Raw genomic sequence first — 22,654 nt, 5'->3', positions numbered from 1 at the left:
GCCGCGGGGCGTGCGGGCGGCGGAGCAGTAAAGATGGCTGCGCGCGGGACTCCGCCCTCCGCTCCCGGCTGAGGCGCTCGGCAGCGGCGGCAGTCCGGGGCAGCGGCGGCAATGGCCGAGCTGGAGCACTTGGGCGGGAAGCGGGCCGAGTCGGCGCGGGCGCGGCGGGCCGAGCAGCTGCGGCGCTGGCGGGGCTCGCCGACTGAGCAGGAGCCCGCCGACCGGCCGGGCGCGGGGCCGCAGGCTCGGCGCGGGGGCCCGCGGGTCCGCTTCGAGGACGGCGCCGTGTTCCTGGCCGCCTGCTCCAGCGGGGACACCGACGAAGTGAGGCGGCTCCTGGCCCGGGGCGCCGACGTGGACACGGCCAACGTGGACGGCCTGACCGCCCTGCACCAGGTGAGCGCGCGGGGCGGGTGGTCGAGCCGGGGTTCGCGCCGCCCGGTGCGCGCCCGCGCCGCCCGCCCGATGCCCTCGCGGAGGCCGGCTGTCCGTGCTCCGGAGAGCAGGAATGGGTCCGCGCCGCGTCCTCGGGTTTGCGAAGGTCCGGGGGCGGCTTCGCGACCCCTGGCTCACCTCGCGGCCGCGCGCGACCTCAGGCTCTCCCCGCCGCGTCAGGCGCGCCGGCGGAGAGGCCACCTGCGGGGTCCCCGGCTTGATGCTCCGGGGGAGCCTGTCTTCCCGCGCCACTACAGCCCCGCGGGAATGACACGCCCCAGGCCGGGCCGCAGCCCTTGGACCACCGTGTGTGCTCGGTACCAGCACCTTCGCTGCGCCCATTTTATGCCCCCGTGTTCTGAGTCACTGTCAGGATTAACTCCACCCTCCCTCTCCACGTGGAACTTCATCAGTTATTTCAGGGGGCCGGGAGTTGGACACCCACTCTTAATCCTTCTTGATTTCCTTCTTTTGCTGTCTGTGCAAGTGGATGCGTTGGCATGAGAATGCACTTCTAAATAATAATTCAAGCTTGCGTCATGCCACTTCTTTGAACAAACTAGCCAGGAGCTTAAAATGTGTCCTCACCATGTTTCCAGTCCTTTCTTTCAGATGAAAGGACCTTCTCTAACCCTGCTTGTATCTGCGTTTTCACCACTCAGAACAGTGCCCCACCTCAGAGAGCAACCAGTTCAGTTCAGTCGCTCAGTCGTGTCTGATTCTTTGCGACCCCATGGACTGCAGCACGCCAGGCCTCCCTGTCCATCACCAACTCCCAGAGTTTACTCAAACTCATGTCCATCGAGTTGATGATGCCATCCAGCCGTCTTATCCTCTGTCATCCCCTTCTCTTCCTGCCTTCATTTTTCCCAGCATCAGGGTCTTTTCACATGAGTCAGTTCTTCACATCAGGTGGCCAAAGTATTGGAGTTTCAGCTTTAGCATCAGTCCTTCCAATGAATATTCAGGACTGATTTCCTTTAGGATGGACTGGTTGGATCTCCTTGCAGTCCAAGGAGAGTCTTCTCCAACACCACAGTTCAAAAGCATCAATTCTTTGGGGCTCAGCTTTCTTTATAGTCCAACTCTCACATCCGTACATGACTCCTGAAAGAGCCATAGCTTTGACTAAATAGACCTTTGTTGACAAAGTAATGTCTCTGCTGTTTAATATGCTGTCTAGGTTGGTCATAGCTTTTCTTCCAAGGAGCAAGTGTCTTAATTTCATGGCTGCAGTCACCATCTGCAGTGATTTTGGAGCCCAGAAAACATTTATATAATTCTTTGCTGTTTAAAAATTATTTTATATTTCACTGCATGTGAATCTCAGCAGTGATCCTTTGAGGTAGGTGTTTGTTATTGATATAATAACCATTTTATAGGTGATCAATCTGAAGCTCAGAAAATTGTTGCTTGTATGGGATTAGAAGAGAGAGAGAAATTGCTTTTAGGGGTGGATTTTTCAGATTTAAACTCCAGAGCTTTATATTTCATCTAGTAAGGAGCTGAATATGTATAAGATGGACGCTAAGAGGGCCACGTGCATTTTAAATTTCTGAGCTCTTTGAGAGGGTGCCTTTTTAAAAAAAACACTTGAAGGGATCCTAGAGGATAGAGAAATAGAAAGCCATTTCTAGCACACGTGTTCTTTATTGAGGCAGTTTTCTGAGTATAACTCAGGCCCTGTTTCTTTTAAGGTGCCTCTGCCAGCTGAGTCCGGCCCTGACCACATGCATTTTAACAGCACCCTGAGACAAGCAGCCAGTGTGAGGCCCCTCCTGGTAGTTCTTCCCACACCAGGAAACCACCCTTCTGACCCCTTCCCCTGAGACTGGACCTCTTGGAGTCTTTCTTTCCCTGTTAATTACCACCCTAGATTGTGACTTGCAGCTTCTCTCAGTCACTGTGATCTTCACACTCTGTGATCTCCTAAACTAGGAGAGGGGGAGATGACAGCCGTGGAATTTTCTCTGAAACACCTGCAAATGCTTTTTGATGTTGCTCCCTCCATACAGAGCTCGTGGTGGGTTGAGTTGACCAGGTGTACTCAATACTGGACAAATTTCAGCCACAGACTAAGCTGCTTGAAGATTTGAGGGGGAACAAACAAACCATCTCTTTGTTTTGAATCAAGACGGGCCTTTATTGGCTCAGGAACTCTTTTCCTAGTCAGTTTCCACAGAGTTAGAGTGTGTTTCTCCAAGGCCTGCAGAACTCTTAAGGTACCTAAAAGGGTGTTTTCGAAACGTGAGGCTGGAACTGCCGGTGGCTGAACGGCCATTAGGTGTCTTCGTGCCTGTCCTTCTGTGGAGCTGAGAGTGGTAGGCTCACCTGAATTACTTAGCTAAAATAGCCACTGGCCTGCCAGCGTGGTGTCAATTATCAGGATGATTGCTGCCGGCCACGTTCTGGCATGGCCTATGGGCCAGCTGGGAGAAACCCCAGCAGACATGGCTGGACGATTCCTCTTCTCCCTCAAGGTTACAGTAGCCGTTTTGTGTTTCAGGGCGTGGTGCCTTGACCCTGCTTTTGACTTAGACTGTTCTTTCTTGGCAGCCTTTGCTTCTGCCAGGAGGTGCTTGAATCAAAGATAAGTTCCAGGGGGCCTGCTAATAATGCTTGAAATAGATCCGGATAAGAAGTATCTTGAAGGTTAGCCCTGCTCTGGTGAAAGCCTTGGAAACTGATGCATACCAACTAGACATGGGCAAATAAATTAAGATTTGGTGTGTATGCAGAGTTGTCAGTGAGAAGGGTGTTAATTGAGTTATATAACCCTTGGAAGAGCGTGCTTGCTCACAGAGGAATTCCCATTTCGTTTATGTGTCTATATTGTTGGGCTTGAAGTGTGGGCTTATAATTCGGTATGGTCTGGTACTTTAAAAATTTTGTTTTTACTTGTTTATGTGGTAAGATTTTTTATTAGCGCCTGTCTCGTGTCCTTAGCATTATGCTCCTGGGTCCTCTAGGGCCAGATACAGGCTCGTAGACCTGCGTCAGCCAAATTACTGGGCTGCTGAGAGGCAGCCATTTGCTTTTGGAAAGATTTTCTGGGCTTTGTCAAAATGGGTGCCTGCCCTTCCTCCGGAATGCATTCTGTCGGCGCTTGTGTCTGCGGGTGTGGGGAGGACACTGATGCTGGTCCTCGTGGCTCTGCACTCAAGACCAATCTTCATCTGGAGGATACCGAGAAAGCTAGGAGGATGCTGTGCCTGACTCAAGTTCAGATTGGTTTCCTAGTGGTCTCAGAATCCACATTTGAGCCTCGGGGTCACCCCAGACTGAAAATCAACTCCCAGTGGCCTCAGTCATTCTAGAGCTGCCTCAGTCTGCTCCTGTGTCCTGAGCAGGAGAATTTCTTTCCTGAGCAGGGGAATGAAAAGGATCTGTTTCCCTGGAAGAGACTAGGTGGGGATAGGTGAGGGAAGGAAGGCAGGCAGAGCGGTTTCTGTTCAGCGAGACAGAAGACAAAGGTGAGAAGTCTTCACTTCGGTTCCAGATAGTACGTCTGTGTGCCGATTTGTATACTAAAGTAAAATGTGTATTCCTTTTTAAATTGAGGTGTTTAAACACCTCATGGAAGCCACCCGTGTTTTCATTTTTTAATTTATGGCTGTGCTGGGTCTTCACTGCTGTTCGGGCTTTCTCTAGTTGCAGCGGGCGGGCCCTAGTCTTCATCATGGTGGCGTCTCTTGTGGGGCCCAGGCTCTGGGCTGCAGGTGTGGGCTCAGTAGTTGGGGCCCACAGGCTTAGTTGCCCCGCGGCACGTGGTATCTTCCCAGACCAGGGGTTAAGCCCGTGTTCCCTGCATCGGCAGGCGGATTCATGACCACCGGACCCCAGGGAAGGCCTGTAATTGACGTTTGACGTTGTGTTAGTTTCATATGCACAGCCTCTGCTCCTAGTCATCGGGCAGAGTTAGTTTTTCCTTTGTGATGAGAACTTTTAAGGTACGCTTTTCTTGGCAACTGTCAAACTTCTGTTGCAGTATTTTTGACCACTATCACTATGCTGTGATTACATCCCCATGACTTATTTTATAATTAGGATAAAAGTTGTCTTCTTAACCTTTTCTCTTTTATTCCAGCTTCACTATTTATTCCTCTTACAGTTCCACGTGTGAAGTGACTTACCCAGTGTGTTGGTGAATTCTGCTCCCTCTTAGGGCCCAAGGCAATCTGGGAATAAGAAAGTCTATCGGCGCTTTCATCACTGTGGGTCTGGGGCGTGCCTGCTGAGTCATTCTGGTCTGTGACCTCTCAGCTTGCTTCACAGGAGGCCACCTGGCCTCGCCTCCCCAGTCTTGTCTCCAGTCGTGATGCCACCGTGGACCTCAAAGCCAGATTTGAAAATGCGGCTTGTGTTTATGGTGGTTTATGGGAGGTGGGAGAGCTGGGCAGTGCTGACACAAGTGGTCTAGCCGCCACCTTTTCTTTTTTTTTTTTTTTTTAAAATATATTTATTTATTTTATTTATTTATTTGGCTGTTCCCGGCCTTAGCTGCAGCATGTGGGATCAAGTTCCCTGACCAGGGATTGAACCCTGGTCCCCTGCATTGGGAGCACAGAGTCTTAGCCACTGGACTACCAGGGAAGTCCCTAGCCGCCACCTTTTCTCTGCTCCTCAGCCAGACTTTTGTCCCCCTGCTTGAAGTCCGATAAAGGAGCTGTCTACTGTGATGTCGGCTTCAGAATCTTCTCGGTATTTTTCAGTAGCCAAGCTGTCATTGTGTGTAGATGAAGCATAGTTCTGTTACAGGTAGAGGGTTGGACAGGTCTTGTGGGTAAACTAAAATTAAGTCCTTGCTTATTTTCATCTTTACAGTGTACTTTAAAGTACACATGTTTATAGTCTGTGTGTAGGTGTGTGTTAAATAGACCTGGGTTATGACAGGCGCACGCTGTTGTTTAGCCCCCCGCCTTCATCACGACCGGGAACACCTGTGGCCCCCAACCCCGGCCCTCCGTCAGTGCTCCAGTCCGGGAATGCCGGGCCCATCGGAGGCGCCCACGCTGCGGGCCTTCTGAATCGGGCTGCGTTCGCTGGCCGTGCCGTGTGCGGAGTCCCCGGCGTTGTTGAGCTGTGAGCAGCACGCTGGCCTTCTTGCTGAGAGGTGGCCCACCGTACAGACATACCACGGTTTGTCGTCTGCCCGCCAGGGGAAGGACATTGTGTTACTCACATTCTGGTGATAATGAACAAAGCCACCATAGACACTGCTTCCCGTCCTCACCAGTACTTGAGTCATTTTTAAAAAAGCCGTGTTAACAGTTATGCGGTGGTGAGTGATTTTCAATGACAGGCGTAGTGCTAGTAATAATACCTTGTAATCTTTAATCACAGTGGCAGCCGCGGAAGCTGGTGGAGGCAGTGACAGTCGCTCCTGCTTGGATGGTATTTACTCTGAGCCAGGGCCTGTTCTAAGTTCTCTAATCTATTAACTCACGAGTATACGAAGAACTCATGAGGTAGGTGCTTTATCATTTTCTGGATCCTACAGAGATGGGGAGTCAGACCCACTGCCCAGGGTTGCACACATAATGTGTGGCGAAGTTGGAATTTATTTATGCTCAGGCAGTTGGAGGGTCAAATGCCTGTTCTTAACTTTGTGTTGTAAGCCTCTTGCTACACTGTATGGCTCATTGTAAAACTGGGTAGAAAACAGGAGGAAAAGGTAGAAACAATTTAAAATCAGGCTCAGTTCAGTTCAGTCGCTCAGTCGTGTCCAACTCTTTGCGACCCCATGAACCGCAGCACACCAGGACTCCCTGTCCATCACCAACTCCCGGAGTTACTCAGACTCATGCCCATTGAGTCAGTGATGCCATCTAACCATCTCATCCTCTGTTGTCCCCTTCTCCTCCTGCCTCCAATCCCTCCCAGCATCAGGGTCTTTTCCAACGAGTCAACGCTTCACATGAGGTGGCCAGAGTATTGGAGTTTCAGCTTCCGCATCAGTCCTTCCAATGAACACCCAGGACTGATCTCCTTTAGGATGGACTGGTTGGATCTCCTTGCAGTCCAAGGGACTCTCAAGAGTCTTCTCCAACACCACAGTTCAGAAGCATCAATTTTTTGGCACTCAGCTTTCTTCACAGTCCAACTCTCACATCCATACACGACCACTGGAAAAAACATAGCCTTGACTAGATGGACCTTTGTTGGCCAAGTAATGTCTCTGCTTTTTAATATGCCATCTAGGTTGGTCATAACTTTCCTTCCAAGGAGTAAGTGTCTTTTAATTTCATGGCTGCAGTCACCATCTGCAGTGATTTTGGAGCCCCAAAAAATAAAGTCTGTTCCTGTTTCCACTGTCTCCCCATCTATTTCCCATGAGGTGATGGGACCAGATGTCATGATCTTAGTTTTATGAATGTTGAGTTTTAAGCCAACTTTTTCACTCTCCTCTTTCACTTTCATCAAGAGGTTCTTTAGTTCCTCTTCACTTTCTGCCATAAGGCTGGTGTCATCTGCATATCTGAGGTTATTGATATTTCTCCCGGCAATCTTGGTTCCAGCTTGGGCTTCATTCAGCCCAGCGTTTCTCATGATGTACTCTGCATATAAGTTAAATAAGCAGGGTCACAATATACAGCCTTGACATACTCCTTTTCCTATTTGGAACCAGTCTGTTGTTCCATGTCCAGTTCTAACTGTTGCTTTCTGACCTGCATACAGGTTTCTCAAGAGGCAGGTCAGGTGGTCTGCTATTCCCACCTCCTTCAGAATTTTCCACAGTTCTGAGATAAATACCACTACTGTTTCAATGTATTCCTTTCAGGTGTTTTTTCCCCAGTTGTTCCTTATGTTGAGTTTGTATGTGTGAAGCCTGTGTTTGTAAAGCAAGTCAGTTTCACTCGCTTTGCCTCCTGGTGTTTTCCTTTGTAATCGTTCTCCTGTGTTGCTCAGGGCGCTTTGAAGGTACAGGTTCTGTGAGCACTGCCGTCATCCACGTGCACTGTTTACATGTGTGTGTATATATATATATCTAAAACATACATATATTAAGGCGAGAGTTCTCTGGTGATTATTGGCTCACAGCCGCAGCTGAGTGCCTGATGGTATCCTGTGAATCTGCGCTGAACTCTACAGCAGTCCGCCCGCGTCCACGGTGGGTGCCTGAAACCGCACATGGTGTCAAGCCCTGCATGTACCCCGGTTGGGTTGGGGTGCTGACGCCCCACAATAGCCGGTCCTCCGGTTCCAGGGCTCCGCATCTGCAGATTCAGCCGCCTGGGTGCTGTCTAGCACTGCAGTACATAGTTATTGAGAAAAGTCTGCTCTGAGTAGACCTGCACAGCTCACGGTCTGTGGTCCGCTCTTCCTCCCTGACGGGTGGGTGGGGTACACAGCTGACAAGAGCGTCCGCTCTCCTGAGTAGGAAGCTGCAGCTGGATCTCAGAATGAATGGAGGACAGAGAGGAAGGAGCCCGCTGAGAGCGAAGAGCGTTGTGCAGCCAGTTCCCGCCTGAGGGAGACGCTCCTTGTTCAGACAGGAGGGGGGCTCAGTCCGGCGCGGGGCTCCGCTGCTCTGAAGACCCCAGAGTAGGAGGATCCTGTCCACATCGGTGTGACTCAGGGCTGGTCATCGCCCCGTCTCGGCTCCAGTTCTTCACGTTTAAAATGAGACTTAGACACGAGCGTCAGGGTGAGCACTGGTGAGCGTGGGAGAGGGTGGAGAAACTATGAAGGAGCAGGAGGCAGGGTCGGGGGAGGGGGCGGGCGCGTCTCAGCGTGGTCGGCTGAGGAGCGCCCCCGGGACTGTGCCTGTCCTAATCATGGAGACCTGCGGGTGCCTTCCCTTCCAGAGGAGAGGGGCTTTGCAAGGTGATTACACTTAGGGTCTTCGATGGGAGGATGGGCCTGAGGCTGTGTAGGTGAGCCCAGTGTCATCTTCAGGGTCTTTATAAAGGGGAGGTGGGAGAGGTCAGTTGTAGGAGATGGTGGGGGCAGGAACCAGAAACGGGAGCGTCCTGGGGGCTCTCCAGCCCAGGCCTGCGGGCAGCCTCTCGCCACTGAAGAGGCCACTGGATGGAGTGCTCCGCAGAGCCTTCCCCGAGCGCGCCCTGCGAAACCTGGGTGTTGGCCAGCGAGACCAACTTCAGACTCTGTCCTCCAGATCTGTAGGTGGATACGTGCACTTCTGAGCCACTGAGTTTTGATCCTTTGTTACCGCAGCAAGAGGAGAGCCACGAAAGCCCAGTGATGCTGAGGAGTTTCAGGAATGAATGGTCAATAATGTGAAAGGAAACTGAGGAGCAGGCCTGGGGAAAAAACTTAGATTTGGTCATTTGTAATTTTTGAGAGAGCAGTTTCAGTGGGAAAATGTTTTGAGGACTTTTCATGGAGATTGTATCATGTTTTTACTATTAAGGATAACTTACTTTTCCTGTTGACTTTTGGAAGGGAAAAAATTAGGGCCCAAGATATCTGAGAAGACTCCTAAAATGTTAGTTTCTCGTTAGTTCCAGAGGCTTTGTTCCTCATGAGTGAGGGGTATTTTAGGATGCTAAGCCCGGTACTAGAGGCAGAAGGTTGCGCTCCTGTTACTGAAGGGCGGACTAGCTACGTGAGCTTGCTTCATTTCCCAGCCCTGCTTTGGCCGTGTGATACTCACTGTCCCTGGAGGGCAGCCTGGGCGGGCGTGATGGGGAGATTAGTGCCAGCAAACTGTTTCCTCTGTCCCTTATTCTTTCGCATTCATTTATTGAATGAATTAATGCGCCTGACTCTCTGCTGCTTGTTACTTAGCCATTGATACGTTTTAGAATCTGAATAGAATTTGGAGAATGCTAGCTGGTTCCTATTATCATTCATGGTGGGAAATTGGCTACATGGCGACCTTCTAGTCTAGCCTTCTGGCTCTCTCCGAGGTTGGTGGGGGAGTGTTACACTCATCAGTCTTTGGCGCTGTTTTCATGGTGGGAAATTGGCTACGTGGCGACCTTCTAGTCTAGCCCTCTGGCTCTCCGAGGCTGGTGGGGGGTGTTACACTCATCAGTCTTTGGCACTGTTTTCATGGTGGGAAATTGGCTATGTGGCGACCTTCTAGTCTAGCCCTCTGGCTCCCCGAGGCTGGTGGGGGAGTGTTACACTCATCAGTCTTTGGCACTGTTTTCATGGTGGGAAATTGGCTACATGCGACCTTCTAGTCTAGCCCTCTGGCTCTCCGAGGCTGGTGGGGGATGTTACACTCATCAGTCTTTGGCACTGTTTTCATGATGGGAAATTGGCTACATGCGACCTTCTAGTCTAGCCCTCTGTCTCTCTCCGAGGCTAGTGGGGGAGTGTTACACTCATCAGTCTTTGGCAGTGTTTTCATGTAGTCCTGTTTCCCTAAAGATGGTGGAAGAGGGAAGTTAATTGTTAATTAATCTGTAGTGCCTCGAATAGTAATAATAAACCAGAAGAAAGATCTTTAAAAAAAGATTTTAAAAATTGAAAAGAATTTTTCTGGCCACGCATTGCAGCATGCAGGATGCCAGATGTGAGTTCCTTCGATTAGGGCTCTAACCCAGGCCTCCTGGAGTGGCCGCAGGTGGTCTTAACCACTGGGCCGCCAGGGAAGTCCCGGATCCAGAGGCAAGATCCTGACCTGGAGCTTACATAGGCGAGGAATGGAATTGAAACCTCATTTGGGTTACTAGCTGAAGCTTGCTCAAATAGATAACTTATTATTATTTTTTGCTTTAAATTTATTTATTTTTCTGCCTTCGAAGTATAATTTAAGATATTTTTCTTAAATTTTAGATTGTAATCAATTTGAGTAAATTTGGGGGACTTGAAGTTTAATCAGGCGCACAGAATTTGTGTTTGTTTCATAAGTCAGGTTAGTTGGAAAACTGAAGCCTTAGCTTTCAATATAGAAAGTTGACCTGTGTGTACTTCCTAATGCAGTATTGTAGTGCAGTACTTATGGGGGGTTATGTAAGGATTTAGAAAAGATGTCCTTACAGACCGTGATACTGGGGCTGTTTGGGGAACTGCTTTGCAGCCTTACACTGAGTGTCCACAGCATATCCGGCAAAACCTGGCTTCCACCTGTGAATTTTTGGTCTAGTGACCCACTTTTTTTTTCTTTTTAAACCTTTAAATTATGAAATGTTTCAAGATACAAAAAGAGTAGTATAATGAATTCTCAAAAGTTGTCAACTCATGGCCAATCTTGTTTCATTTTTACTTCTTTCTTTCCCTGTCCCCAAAATACTGGGTTATTTTACAGCCAGTCCTAATTATCACATACTTTTATTTGTAAATATTTCAGCATGTATTTCTAAGAGATAGGAATTTAAATGAAAACAATTACAAATTCATTAGCACACCTAAAAATTGAAAACTCACTCCCTAAAACCACCGAACTGAATTGATCCAGTAGTGTTTAAATTTCCCTGGTGGTTCATGAATATTTTTCTTGTTTTTTAACAATTGGTTTATTCAGATAAGATCTGCATTTTGGTTCCTGTGTATCTTAAGACTCTCTTAATCCATAGTTTCCTGCTCATTTTTTCCTCTGCATTTTATTTGTTGAAAAACTGAATTGTTTGTACTATAGAATTGCCCACAATCTTGATTCTGCTGACTGCATACTTAGAATGCTAATATGCTCTCCTGTATTTTCCATAAACCAATGGTCAGATCCAGAGATTTGATCTGATTCAGATTTGAATTTTAGGCAAGAGTATTTCATAGGTGATGGTATATACTTCTGTCAGGAGGCACATGATATCAAGTTATCTGTTTGTGGTTTAGTGGCTGGTGGTGGCCTAAACAGAATCTTGAACTTTCAAGTCTGTCTTGACTAGACCTGAATTCTACTAATCAATAATTAATGCATTCTTCTAATTATCATCACATCTCCCTTTGTTGACCTTCTCCTTGGGAAACCTGAGACCAGCTCACAGCATGTGAATTGTGAACCTTGTCTCTTGCAGGGCTTGACGTGTAGCTGGCAAGCTTAGATCAGTGCCCTCGTGTGTAAAAGTTTGTCGGTGACAATGACTGTAAGGAGCGAAACTTTATCACCTTTTCAGATCCGTTTCGTTACCTCTTAGCTGAAGTTCCCCCTATTCTGAATTTATTGTTCAGAGTTTTAGTTCAGTAATATGGTTTCTTGCCCCTGAAGATTGCACCAGCCCTGAGCTTCATTATAAAAGAAAACCTCAAAGGAAAGGCTCCAGAGGAAACTCAAAGAACAGAGTAAATCGGCTGCACAGTGAGAAGAGAGCCGGTCTTCCAGGTGCTGCCTCGTCGGGGAGGAGACAGAAGAGGGAGTGTCCGTTCGGAGTGTCTGGGTCACTGCAGGAGGTGGGGCGCTCATCCTTGTTCACGTGGAGACTAGGTTTGTGGGGGCCCTTTGCGGGCCAGGAGAGGCCTGCCCTTCTAGTGGGATGGGGCTTTCACAGTAGGGGGTGTTATGAACTGTTTATTTTGAAGTTTGTTTTATTATGAACACAGTTTTATGAACTGTGTTTTATTTATATGGGACATTTCATGGGAAGCAGGTTTACTTTCTTTCTGTTTCTCTGCAGTGTTTTTGCCAGGTATCTATTTTTAGTTATTTTCATTCTTTCACTCATTCATTTTAAAAGTTGGCTGGCCTAGCCATGAGACACAGCTTTAAAGTTCCAAGTGCACTGTTTGGGTTCTTGGAACTCAGCTTCACTGTTTGGTGCTCATTCCTCTTGTTGCCTTTCCTCCGCATGTTTAAGTTGCCCCCTTTGAAGGCAAATGGCTTGAAAAATGAGATCAGAAGGATGGCTCGCCTCCCTGTCAGTGTCTCGGGATACAGGATGGTAGAGTCCTGCCCTGACTGCTGAGAGCCTTCCTGCCTGCTGGGAGCTCGGGGCCCAAGAGGGGCCGCCCGTCCACGTGCGCCCCACCTGCAGTGCAGGGCTGGCATCAGAGGGTCTTCCTGCTGGGACTCTCGGTGCTCAGAGGGAGCTCGCCATTGGCACGGTCGCCAGGCGCACGGAGACACTGTGCCTGCTCAGCTGTCTCTGCTGACGCCCGTTAATGCCGGTGTCTCCACGGTGCGAGGGCTTTTGTTGTTCAGTCGTATCTGATTCTTTGTGACCCCATGGACTGCAGCAGTCCAGGCCTCCCTGTCCTTCAGTATCTCCTGGAGCTTGCTCCGACTCATGTCCATTGAGTCGATGATGCCATCCAACCATCTCATCTTCTGCCGTCCGCTTCTCCTCCTGCCTTCAATCCTCCAGCATCAGGGTCTTTTCCAAGATCGGCTCTTCGCATCAGGTGGCCAAAATATTGGAGCTTCAGCATCAGTTCTTCCAATGAATATAGAGACCTTTGTTAGCAAAGTAATGTCTCTGCTTTTTAATATGCTGTCTAGGTTTGTCATAGCTTTTCTTTCAAGGAGCAAGCATCTTTTAATTTCATGGCTTCAGTCACTTTCTCCAGTGGTTTTGGAGCCCAAGAAAATAAAACATGTCACTATTTCTACTTTTCCCCCATCTATTTGCCATGAAGTGATGGGACCAGATGCCATGATCTTCATTTTTTGAATGTTGAGTTTTAAGCCAACTTTTTCACTCTCCTCTTTCACTGTCATCAACAGGCTCTTTAGTTCCTCTTCACTTTCTGCCATTAGGGTGTTATCATTTGCATATCTGAGGTTATTGATATTTCTCCCAACAATCTTGGTTCCAGCTTGTGATTCATCCAGCCAGGCATTTCAAATGGTATACTCTGCATGGAAGTTAAATAAGCAGGGTGACAACATACAGCCTTGACGTACTCCGTTCCCGATTTGGGACAGGTTTGTTCCGTGTGCAGTTCTAACTGTTGCTTCCTGACCTGCATACAGGTTTCTCAGGAGGCAGGTAAGGTGGTCTGGCATTCCCATCTCTTTAAGAATTTTCCAGTTTGTTGTGATCCACACAGTCAAAGACTTTAGTCAGTGAAGCAGAAGTAGATGTTTTTTCTGGAATTCCCTTGCTTTTTCTGTGATCCAACAGATATTGGTAATCTGATCTCTGGTTCCTCTGCCTTTTCAAATCCACCTTGTACATTTGGAAGTTGTTGGTTCGCATACTGCTGAAGCCTGCCTTGAAGGATTTTGAGCATAATCTTGCTGGCAAGGGTTTTCAGTGGGAAATAACCCTGAAGTGTAAGTCAGTGTCTTCATTATTGTGAAGAAAGCTATTACTATATCTTCCTTCAGTTTTTTTGTAATATCTAGAGAAGAGAAATTTCCTGTTCTGTCTCCATAATGCACTTCTGAGGTTTGAATCTTTAAAAGTTTAAACGATCCTTTATTAAGTTTTTTTGGCCACATATTTATTGTTTCTTAGACACCAGGTCCTATTGTAGCTGCCGGGGTATACAGGTGGCGTAGTTTCTGCCCTCAGGGATTGGGTAGCTCAGTTTCAGAGACGCCATCTGGCCCGTATTGCTCCTGGCTAGGGTTGCCTCCACTTTCTGTTACCCTGTTCATAGTAGACGTGGGGAGAGTTTTGATTATCTACAATTTGCCTTTGTATACTTTTAGGTAATCAGCCTTCTCCGATCTTTATGTAATAAAATGCCCGTGTCTTTAATAAGGTCGGTTTCCAGGCCCTTGGTCACTCTGCTCTGTCTTCTGTGCGTTTCCCATCTCCGCGTCCTGTGGGCTCGCTGGTGAGAGTCCGCACGGACTCCGCTCTGGGGCCGCCCTGGCGGGGGGCTGCTGGAGGAGCGCTGAGCCCAGGGCTGGCCGAGTGTGTGGCTTTGTCAGAGGATGATCACGTTTCAGGCCATCGCAGCAGAAAGGACCTTGGAGGACAACACCTGATCCACCTCTGTCGTTTTTACAAATGAGCAGTCTGAGCCTGGAAAGAAGCTGAAAGAACACCATGAACATGGAGCAGAGACTCAATATAATGAGATGTTTTATCTATAAAACAAACCAGATTTCTGCTTGGTAGTCTTCTGTTTCTGAAGATGCAGTTGTTTCCAACATAACTTTGAGAAAAACAAAATATTCTCAATTCTTTTGAAGAACTCTTGAAGAAGGACAATACCATATGGCTGTATTTCTCTCTGAAAAGCTACAATATAATAGAAACATAATGGGGTAATTATTCACATTTCAGAAAATGAATCTGAGAGCTCTTTTAAGTATTCACATTTGTATTTCATATTTCTGAAATACTTTTAAGTATTTCACATTTTATTTATTCATCTTTGTATTTACTGCTAACCACATAACTTTAAAACGAAATTATATAAAAGGAAAAGCAGTTCGTTAGTGCAAACACCACCTTAAACACATGAACTTTTTATTCTTTCCAGATCACATTAATTCTTACAAATGTTTTAACTTGGTAGAACTCACTGGGTGTCATAACTCTAAGTGCTCTTTACTGGGTGTACACTGCAGTATACTTTTTCCTGTTCTCATTACCTTTGCCTCAGCAGTTCCAAGTGCGTGTTGTTATTCCATTTGCTGGTGAGCAGAGTTGGGGACCTGGACCCTGCTGGTCGGGCTGACTCAGAGGCGTCTGCTTTCTGCCAGGATGTGCCGCTCTCGGGGAGTCCGGCTCTCCTCTCCGTCGGGACTGTCCGCTTGCTTTTAGAAGGCCTCTTGTGGACGCGTGCTGTTTTGTAGGGGAGGTTTCTTCCTGCAGTCTGTCTCTCCCTTGATTCTTACCGAGTTCTGCGTTTGCTCAGTGTGAGATAACATCCAGAGCACCGTGTCCCCGCCTCACTCACGGCGTGGTGCACACAGAGATGACCGCACTGGGGGCTGGAGACGTGGGAGTTGGGTATAAAAACTCACGACATTTCTTAATATGTCACGATAAAATCTATTCAGATCCAGACTTTACCTGTTAGCATTAAAAAAGAATCTGCCTGCAGTGCAGGAGACCCAGGTTTGATCCCTGGGTTGGGAAGATCCCCTGGAGAAGGAAATGGCAACCCACCCCAGTATCCTTGCCTGGAAAATCTCGTGGACAGAGGAGCCTGATGGGCTACAGTCCGTGGGGTCACAAAGAGGCACGGCTGAGCGACTAACACACAACACACACATAGTTGGTTTACAATGTTGTTAGCATTAAAATCTATAAACAATAAATAGACCAAGAAGTAACAATCAAGAAATGAATAAAATTAGTTGTTTTATTGAAGAACATATAATATCAGCTGTATCATGATGATGTTGATGATCATGACAAACATACATATCTTCAGCTTCGGTAGAAAAACAGTATGTTTTACATGTGCTTGCAAAACGTCAGTCTCTCCTGGTGTTCAACAGTGTAGACTAAAATAAAAATGGTCTGCGCTGTGGAGTCGCCCTCTGACAGTGTGGCGTGCACCGATGCTGTGATCACTGAATTCAGGAGCCACGCAGATTAAACACGGCATTACCCACCTAAAATTGGTTGCAGAACATTCTTTTAATAGTAATACAGAATTTCATTCAGAAGATCTTTGTGTCTTACTTGTAACCCATCTGTAACACAGTAATGATGGGGGCTCTCCGATAAAGCCCTTTAGTTTAAACATGTTGGTAGGAAGAACTCAGTGAATGTTGGCTGTTGTTACGTTGAGTTAGTATCACAGTATGGTTAAGATTATGAGCTTTGGAGTCAGATATGGCCTGGCTTATCTGATAATCCTGGCTTAGCTGCTTACCTTGACTTTGTGTAGGCTGTCTGAACCTAAGTGCCCAATTCGCAGTAGGTGCTTAGGTGACTTCCATTAGTCCTGAAATGAAGACCACAGTCCTTCCTTACTGTGGACCCCCACCCCCACCCCCCGCCTAGGCATTGTATGGTCTTGTAAGTCCCTGTTAGTCCTCTGAACTTGGCCCCTTTGAAGCGCAAACGTTTAAAATTTTGATGACGTCCAATTTATTTTTTTTTTCTTCTGTTGTGTGTGCTTTTAATATCACATCTAAGTAATGACTGAGTAATGCATAGTCATGAAGATTCACATCCGTGTTTTCTTCTGTGGGTTTTATAGGCCCAGTCCTTACGAGTTGGCCTTTGATCCATTCTGCGTTTTTCACGTGGTATGAGGACGAGGTCCAGCTTGATTCTTCTGCGAATATCCAGGTGCCTTAGCACCGCTTGTGGCAAAAACTCTGAAGGCCAAATCTTCCTTTTCTGGTCTGCATTTTTTGACCAGAAGCTCAGAGAGTGTTGAATAGTAATTGTGATTGAATAGTAATTTGTCTGTTTTCTTTCTTTAAGGAGACATCTGTTATATGTCTCCATTAAATGTGATGTTTGTTCTTTTTTTAATAGTTTCTTTTGATTAAGCAATTTCTCTCTAATTTGTTAAGGTTTTTTATTGGGAAATTTAATACACATTCAGAAAAGTATATATGAAACAAAACTATGTAATTAATGGATTTTTATAAAGCAGAGGCCTGAGTTACCATCACCTTGGTCAAGAAATAAAAGATTATTTGCTAACTGTTCTAAGAGCAGGAAAGAGCAGTAAGTTTTTGACACCTCTGATGTTAGAACCATTAGTTAATAAGCCCGGGAAGTTTTAAAGGTGCTTAGGGTGACATCACCTGTAGTGTCCTGTGAAAGAGGCCGCTTCCCCCAGAGAGGTGCCAGTTACCAGCTGTGGTTTAGCTGAGCCACTGAGGCTGCCATCATCTTACATTTCCAGGAGGATGCGCCTGCCTTCTCGTAGTCTGTCCTTGGATGGGTCACAGGCACCCAGGCCCTTCATATGTCCTGTGTTTCCCTGCTCAGTAAACGGCACCTCCCTCTACCCAGCTGTCCTGGAGACCTGGCTGACGTCTGTGACACCTTGTTTTTCTGGATTCATTTCTTCCTCAGTGTTCGTCCAGTCCGTCCTGTGCGTTATGTGCGTCCTAGGCCTGAGGGTGTGTAAGGAGCGAAACAGACGTAGTCCTCTCGTGAGCGTCCGGCCCCTGGATCCTGCGGATTCATCTCCCGAGTCTCTCGAATTGGTCTGCGTTCACTTGCTCTCCTGTTCGTTCTGTTAGTCCAGGCCTTTCTGTCTCACCGGGGCTACAGGGAGAGTCTGCTGATGGTTCCCCTGCTTCTCCTCTGGTTTCCTGTTTCCTGTACTCTCAGCCGAAAGTCGTAAATGCCCCACATTTCCCTGAAAACCCTCTCTTCTCACCATTCCCAGCTTTGGACTCTGCGCTTTCAGCTGCATTGCTGGTCTCCCCTCCCCTCAGTCTCGCCATTCCTTGTCTCCACGTCCCCAGCCGCGCTGTGTCTCCGCTTGGCCTGCGCACCTTTCAGGCCTCCGGCCCCCAGCGCCCCCAGCGCCCCCCGTGGTGGCTTTCCCGCGCTGTCCCCCGCATCAGGTGCGTCTCTGCTTCTCTGGTGTCGTTCGGCTTGCCCGTCAGGGGCCGCTTGCCGTGTGGTCTTACCCCTTATTTAACTGGCTGTCTTCCCTTCACCAGACTCTAAGGTCTGAGGGCCCAGGAACCATGCCTGACTTATCACCACTGTGTTAACAGCACCCACCATACCGTCTATTAAACTTCAGACATTAGGACTCGCTGTTTACTCGGGGAATTCATGAGAAGAAGGGGGCGGTGGCAAGGGAGGAACAGTGAGTTGTTCCAGAGAATAATTTAATGAGAATGATCAGAATTGGAATTTGAGTTCCTATTTATAACTTTCTTTGCTGCTAAGTATATGATTTTCTTTCTTAGTAATTGGTTCTTATTTTAGATTTTTTATTGGTTAAACTTTGCTTGGTTAGCTCTTAGAGGGAATTAGGAATTGGGTATCATGTTCTTATGTCTTTTAAAGACAAACAGAACAAGGAGAGCATAAACCAGGATTTAGGTGCTAAAAATATTGCAGAATTCAGAGCCTTGACCTCCAAGCAGTGTGTCAGTGTGAGGAGCACAAGTGCTGGGATAAGTGTCTCTGATACGGCTTTTGTATCCACTTGAAGCAAACTCTAAACTGAGTGAATTGGTAGAAACACGAGAATTGTAGTAATGATAAAACATTTTTTAGTACGGTTTGGAAATTGATATGTAAATGCAGTCTTGTACAAAGACTTGCATCCTTTTAGAAATCATAGGTGAATTAAATAAAATTAGTCTTTAATTTGATATGAAATTACCCCAGAAGTTGTCATCTATAATAAAGTAATATGGAAAGGGTCAATAAAGTTTTCTCAGTACAATGGAAATGTTGAATAATAGAGCCGGTGACGGACGGCGCGTCTGTCCTCTGAAGGCCGGGCGCGCTTCTGTGCCCACGCGCGCTGCAGGGCCCGCACAGAAAGGGGCAGGAGAGTCAGCCTCCCCCCCAAGGGCTCGACGCCTTTGGCGGGTGGGACGTTGTTACGGGAGCAAACAGTTACTAGCTGTGTGAGGGAGAGGGCTGTCTGGAGTAGACAGTGTGGGTGTTCTGGGGAGGTAGAGGTTTCTTTAGTTGGAAAAGGCCCTGTTCCGGGCAGCTTGTCGGGCATCTCTCAACTGCTTATTGAGTAAAGAGATTGACTGTTTTGGCACAGAAGAGTAATGTGAGGAGGAGAGTATTTTAAATGATTAATGAGATGAAGACTGTTTTGGATGGACTGACTGAGTTAGAACTGGACCTGGAACAGCAGACTGGTTCCACATAGGGAAAGGAGTACATCAAGGCTGTGTATTGTCACCCTGCTTATTTAACTTCTATGCAGAGTACTTCATGAGAAACGCTGGGCTGGAAGAAGCACAAGCTGGAATCAAGATTGCTGGGAGAAATATCAATAACCACAGACATGCAGATGACACCACCCTTATGGCAGAAAGCGAAGAAAAACTAAAGAGCCTCTTGATGAAAGTGAAAGGAGAGTGAAAAAGTTGGGTTAAAATTCAATATTCAGAAAACTAAGATCATTGCATCTAGTCCCATCACTTCATGGCAAATAGATGGGAAAACAGTGGAAACAGTGAGAGGTTTTATTTTTGGGGGGCTCCAAAATCACTGCAGATGGTGACTGCAGCCATGAAATTAAAAGACACTTACTCCTTGGAAGGAAAGTTATGACCAACCTAGACAGCATATTAAAAAGCAGAGACATTATTTTGCCAACAAAGGTCCGTCTAGTCAAGGCTGTGGTTTTTCCAGTAGTCATGTATGGATGTGAGAGTTGGACTATGAAGAAAGCTGAGCGCCGAAGAACTGAGGCTTTTGAACTGTGGTGTTGGAGAAGACTCTTGAGAGTCCCTTGGACTGCAAGGAGATCCAACCAGTCCATCCTAAAGGAGATCAATCCTGAGTGTTCATTGGAAGGACTGATGCTGAAGCTGAAACTCCAACACTTTGGCCACCTGATGCAAAGAGCTGACTCATTTGAAAAGACCCTGATGCTGGGAGGGACTGGGGGCAGGAGGAGAAGGGGACGACAGAGGATGAGATGGCTGGATGGCATCACCGACTTAATGGACATGAGTCTGTGTAAACTTCAGGAGTTGGTGATGGACAGGGAGGCCTGGCGTGCTGCAGTCCATGGGGTCGCAAAGAGTCGGACACGACTGGGTGACTGAACTGACCGACTGACTGAGGCGGGAGAAGCAGAAGTCAAGGTGTGCAGTGACTTGTGGAGTGGCTTCCACGACCCCGTGATGGGGGAACACAGGATGGTGAGAGTCACCAGAGAGAGCAGGAGAGCCCAGAGGCGAAGCGGCCTGAACGCTCGGAGAGCGCGCCGAGATCCAGCAGCTCCTGCTGTGTGCCAGATGCTGGGGACACAGCGGTGAGGAAGCCCGGCCTCCGCTCGGCGGGGAGCAGACACGGGACGGCAGGAGGAGGCTGGTGGGGGGCGGAGAGGAGCCCAGCTGAGGCGCGTGCAGCTCGAGGTGAGGCTGGGAGACGGCGGCACTGCCGTGCGCTCAGCAGTGGAATCTGCAGAAGGGCGTCCGGTGTGAGGCCTGTTTCGGAGTCGAGTCGGCAGGGCTGGGGGGCCGTGGCTGGGCGGTGACCCCAGCTCCTCCATGCATGCTGCTGGCGCTGCCTCCTCCCAGCCTGCTCTCTTGAGCGGCTCAGCAGAGCAGGAGGCGCCCGCGGCAGTTCTTCTCGGCTGCGCTGCAGACACTGAGGTTTCAGCCCTGGTCCCGCCACGCGCGCTCAGACGGTCACCTCTGCCCTTTGTGCGCGTCTCCTCGCAGGTGAGGTGAGGGGGATGAGCGTTCCCAACTCCGGGGCTGCTCTGAGGGTCGTGGAGCTGGCATGTAAAGTGCTGAGAACCCTGCTGGGCGCACAGCGCGCGTGCAGGTCTTGGTTGGTGACGAGGTTTGTGAGATGCCTCCTCGGGGTCTTCGTGACCGCCCACCAGCGTGGTCATCATCCCCAGTGACTGCGTCTCAGTGACCAACCACGTCTTCACTCTCCTTCCTAGTAAGGAAGGTGGCCTAGTCATCGTTTACTTTCAAAAAGGAAAGGCACGTTCGGGGCTCCTGCTGTGTGCCTCCAGACAGCCCGTTGCGTGTCTCCTTCCCACCTCCTCTGAGAGGCTGACGTGTCCTCCCTGCCCCGCCCTGCCCCCGTCTCCCCTCCCCGCGCCCCTCTCCCCTCCCCGCCCACCCTTTGCCCCTCTCCCGTCCCTGCCCCTGTCCCTGCCTGTCGCCTTTTCTTTAAAACACTGCAGGTGTCTCCATTCTTACAAATAAAAATGGCCTCCAAAAGAACTGTTCCTTAGTTTTAATGTTTTTTTCAAACTTTCTTTCTTTTGTCATCAAATTCTCTATTCTACTCTAATTCCTGCTTTCTACTGAAACGGCTTTCCTAAAGGTGACCACTCTCTCAGACTTCTAAGTGCCACACCTCACCCTCTTCCTCAGTTTCCCTCCTTTTGGACCGTTTCGTGGTATGTTGCGCACTGGGTTCCTTTTATTACCGAGAACTTCTGTCCTCTGAACCGTTGCCTGTCCCCCACTCTTCTCTTGCGTCCCGAATCCCTCCTTTCCCCTAACCCCGTGCTGCCCCCTTCCCAGACGCTTGCCCTCGGCCTGCTCGGTCGCGTCTCGTTTCTCCACTGTTGGCCTTGCCCGCCCCAGGGCCTCATCTGGGGCCTCTGGGCGGGTTGTGTCCAGGTCTGTCCAGCCCTCAGTCTTGGTGTTTCCAGAGCAAAACTGTTTTCATGCCAGACACGCACCTGTTCCTCCGGTCTTGTCTTTCGGGCGGAGGTTATCATTCCCCTCTTGCTGCCCTCCTGACTGCGTGAGAATCGTCAGCATCACCGTGGTGAAGGTGGAGACACTGAAGCACTGAACCGGCAGGGCCAGGGCAGCCCCAGAGACCCCCTCTCCTGGGGCTCACCGCGCTGGGTGTCACGGCGGAGGCTGGGCTCGCTGTGCCCCCTCCCCTGCGGTCTGCTGTCAGCAGGACGCGCCAGTCCTCTTAAACGTCCCCACTCGTGCCGTGGGGGCCCCATGTGGGCCCGTGTGGTCCGCGAGCTCGTGGAATTCCCGCCGGCAGCCTGCTCGTCTGCTGACGGGCCCCCTTTCCCCTGGCACGCTTACAGCCCGTTTTAGTTGCACCTACAGGGTTGTCTGTAAGATACCAATCTCGTAATGGAACTTACATTTAAAACATGATCACTGCTGAATCTGATTCCACACCGTAGTATTTGTTAGAATACAGAGGCCTGGGCCCCCCTTTTGGAAAGCCCAGTTCAGTGGGCCCAGCCCGGCGGTCTGTGTTTTCACCTGCATGCAGACCGTTCTGATGCAGCGCTGTGTCTGGAATCCCTTGGCATGCAGGCAGAAAGGCGAACAGGGTGTCAACTACAGTGTCTCAGCCCGTCTTACCCGCTTCTCTCTCCTCCTGGCCACACTCGGGCCGTGCACAGATGGCGCGTGCCCCTGCCCGCCCGCCCTCAGCTTCCGCTCCGTGGCTTCTGTCTGCCGCGGTGGTGTGCCCGCCCTAAGGTGTGTCCGGCTCTGTGTCCCCATGGTCTGTGGCCCGCCAGGCTCCTCTCCGTGATTCTTCAGGCAAGGATACGGGAGTGCATTGCCATGCCCGGCTCCAGGGGAGCTTCCTGACCAGGGCTCAGACCCGAGTCTCCTGCCCCGGCAGGCAGGTTCTTCACTGCCGAGCCTCCATGGACGCCCCTTCTGCACCTGCAGAACCCTCCTGATCCTTCAGGGCTCAGCTCAGATGTCACTGCCTCTGTGAAGCGACCCTGTTGGATTTATTCGTCCCCTTGTTCTCACTGCTCCCTGTTCTTGATGCTGCTTTGGCAGCCGTGTGAGACGCCGTCTCCCACGGCTTCAGGC

At 49.1% G+C, this 22,654-nt stretch overlaps 1 protein-coding gene across 3 annotated transcripts in view; it reads left to right on the top strand.

The window, feature by feature from the left end:
- PPP1R12B (protein phosphatase 1 regulatory subunit 12B) overlaps nt 1–22,654 on the top strand; it is a 165,950-nt gene continuing 143,296 nt past the window's right edge. For all 3 annotated transcript variants that reach the window (XM_043924105.1, XM_043924104.1, XM_043924106.1), the window contains exon 1: nt 1–396. In XM_043924105.1, the coding sequence (XP_043780040.1) occupies nt 112–396 (285 nt within the window). In that variant the 5' untranslated portion in view covers nt 1–111. The remainder of the gene's footprint in view (nt 397–22,654) is intronic.

The sequence above is a fragment of the Cervus elaphus genome, chromosome 14 (genome assembly GCF_910594005.1).
Source record: "Cervus elaphus chromosome 14, mCerEla1.1, whole genome shotgun sequence".
Classification (NCBI taxonomy): Eukaryota; Metazoa; Chordata; class Mammalia; order Artiodactyla; family Cervidae; genus Cervus; species Cervus elaphus.
This window is presented reverse-complemented; position numbering and strand designations above follow the sequence as displayed.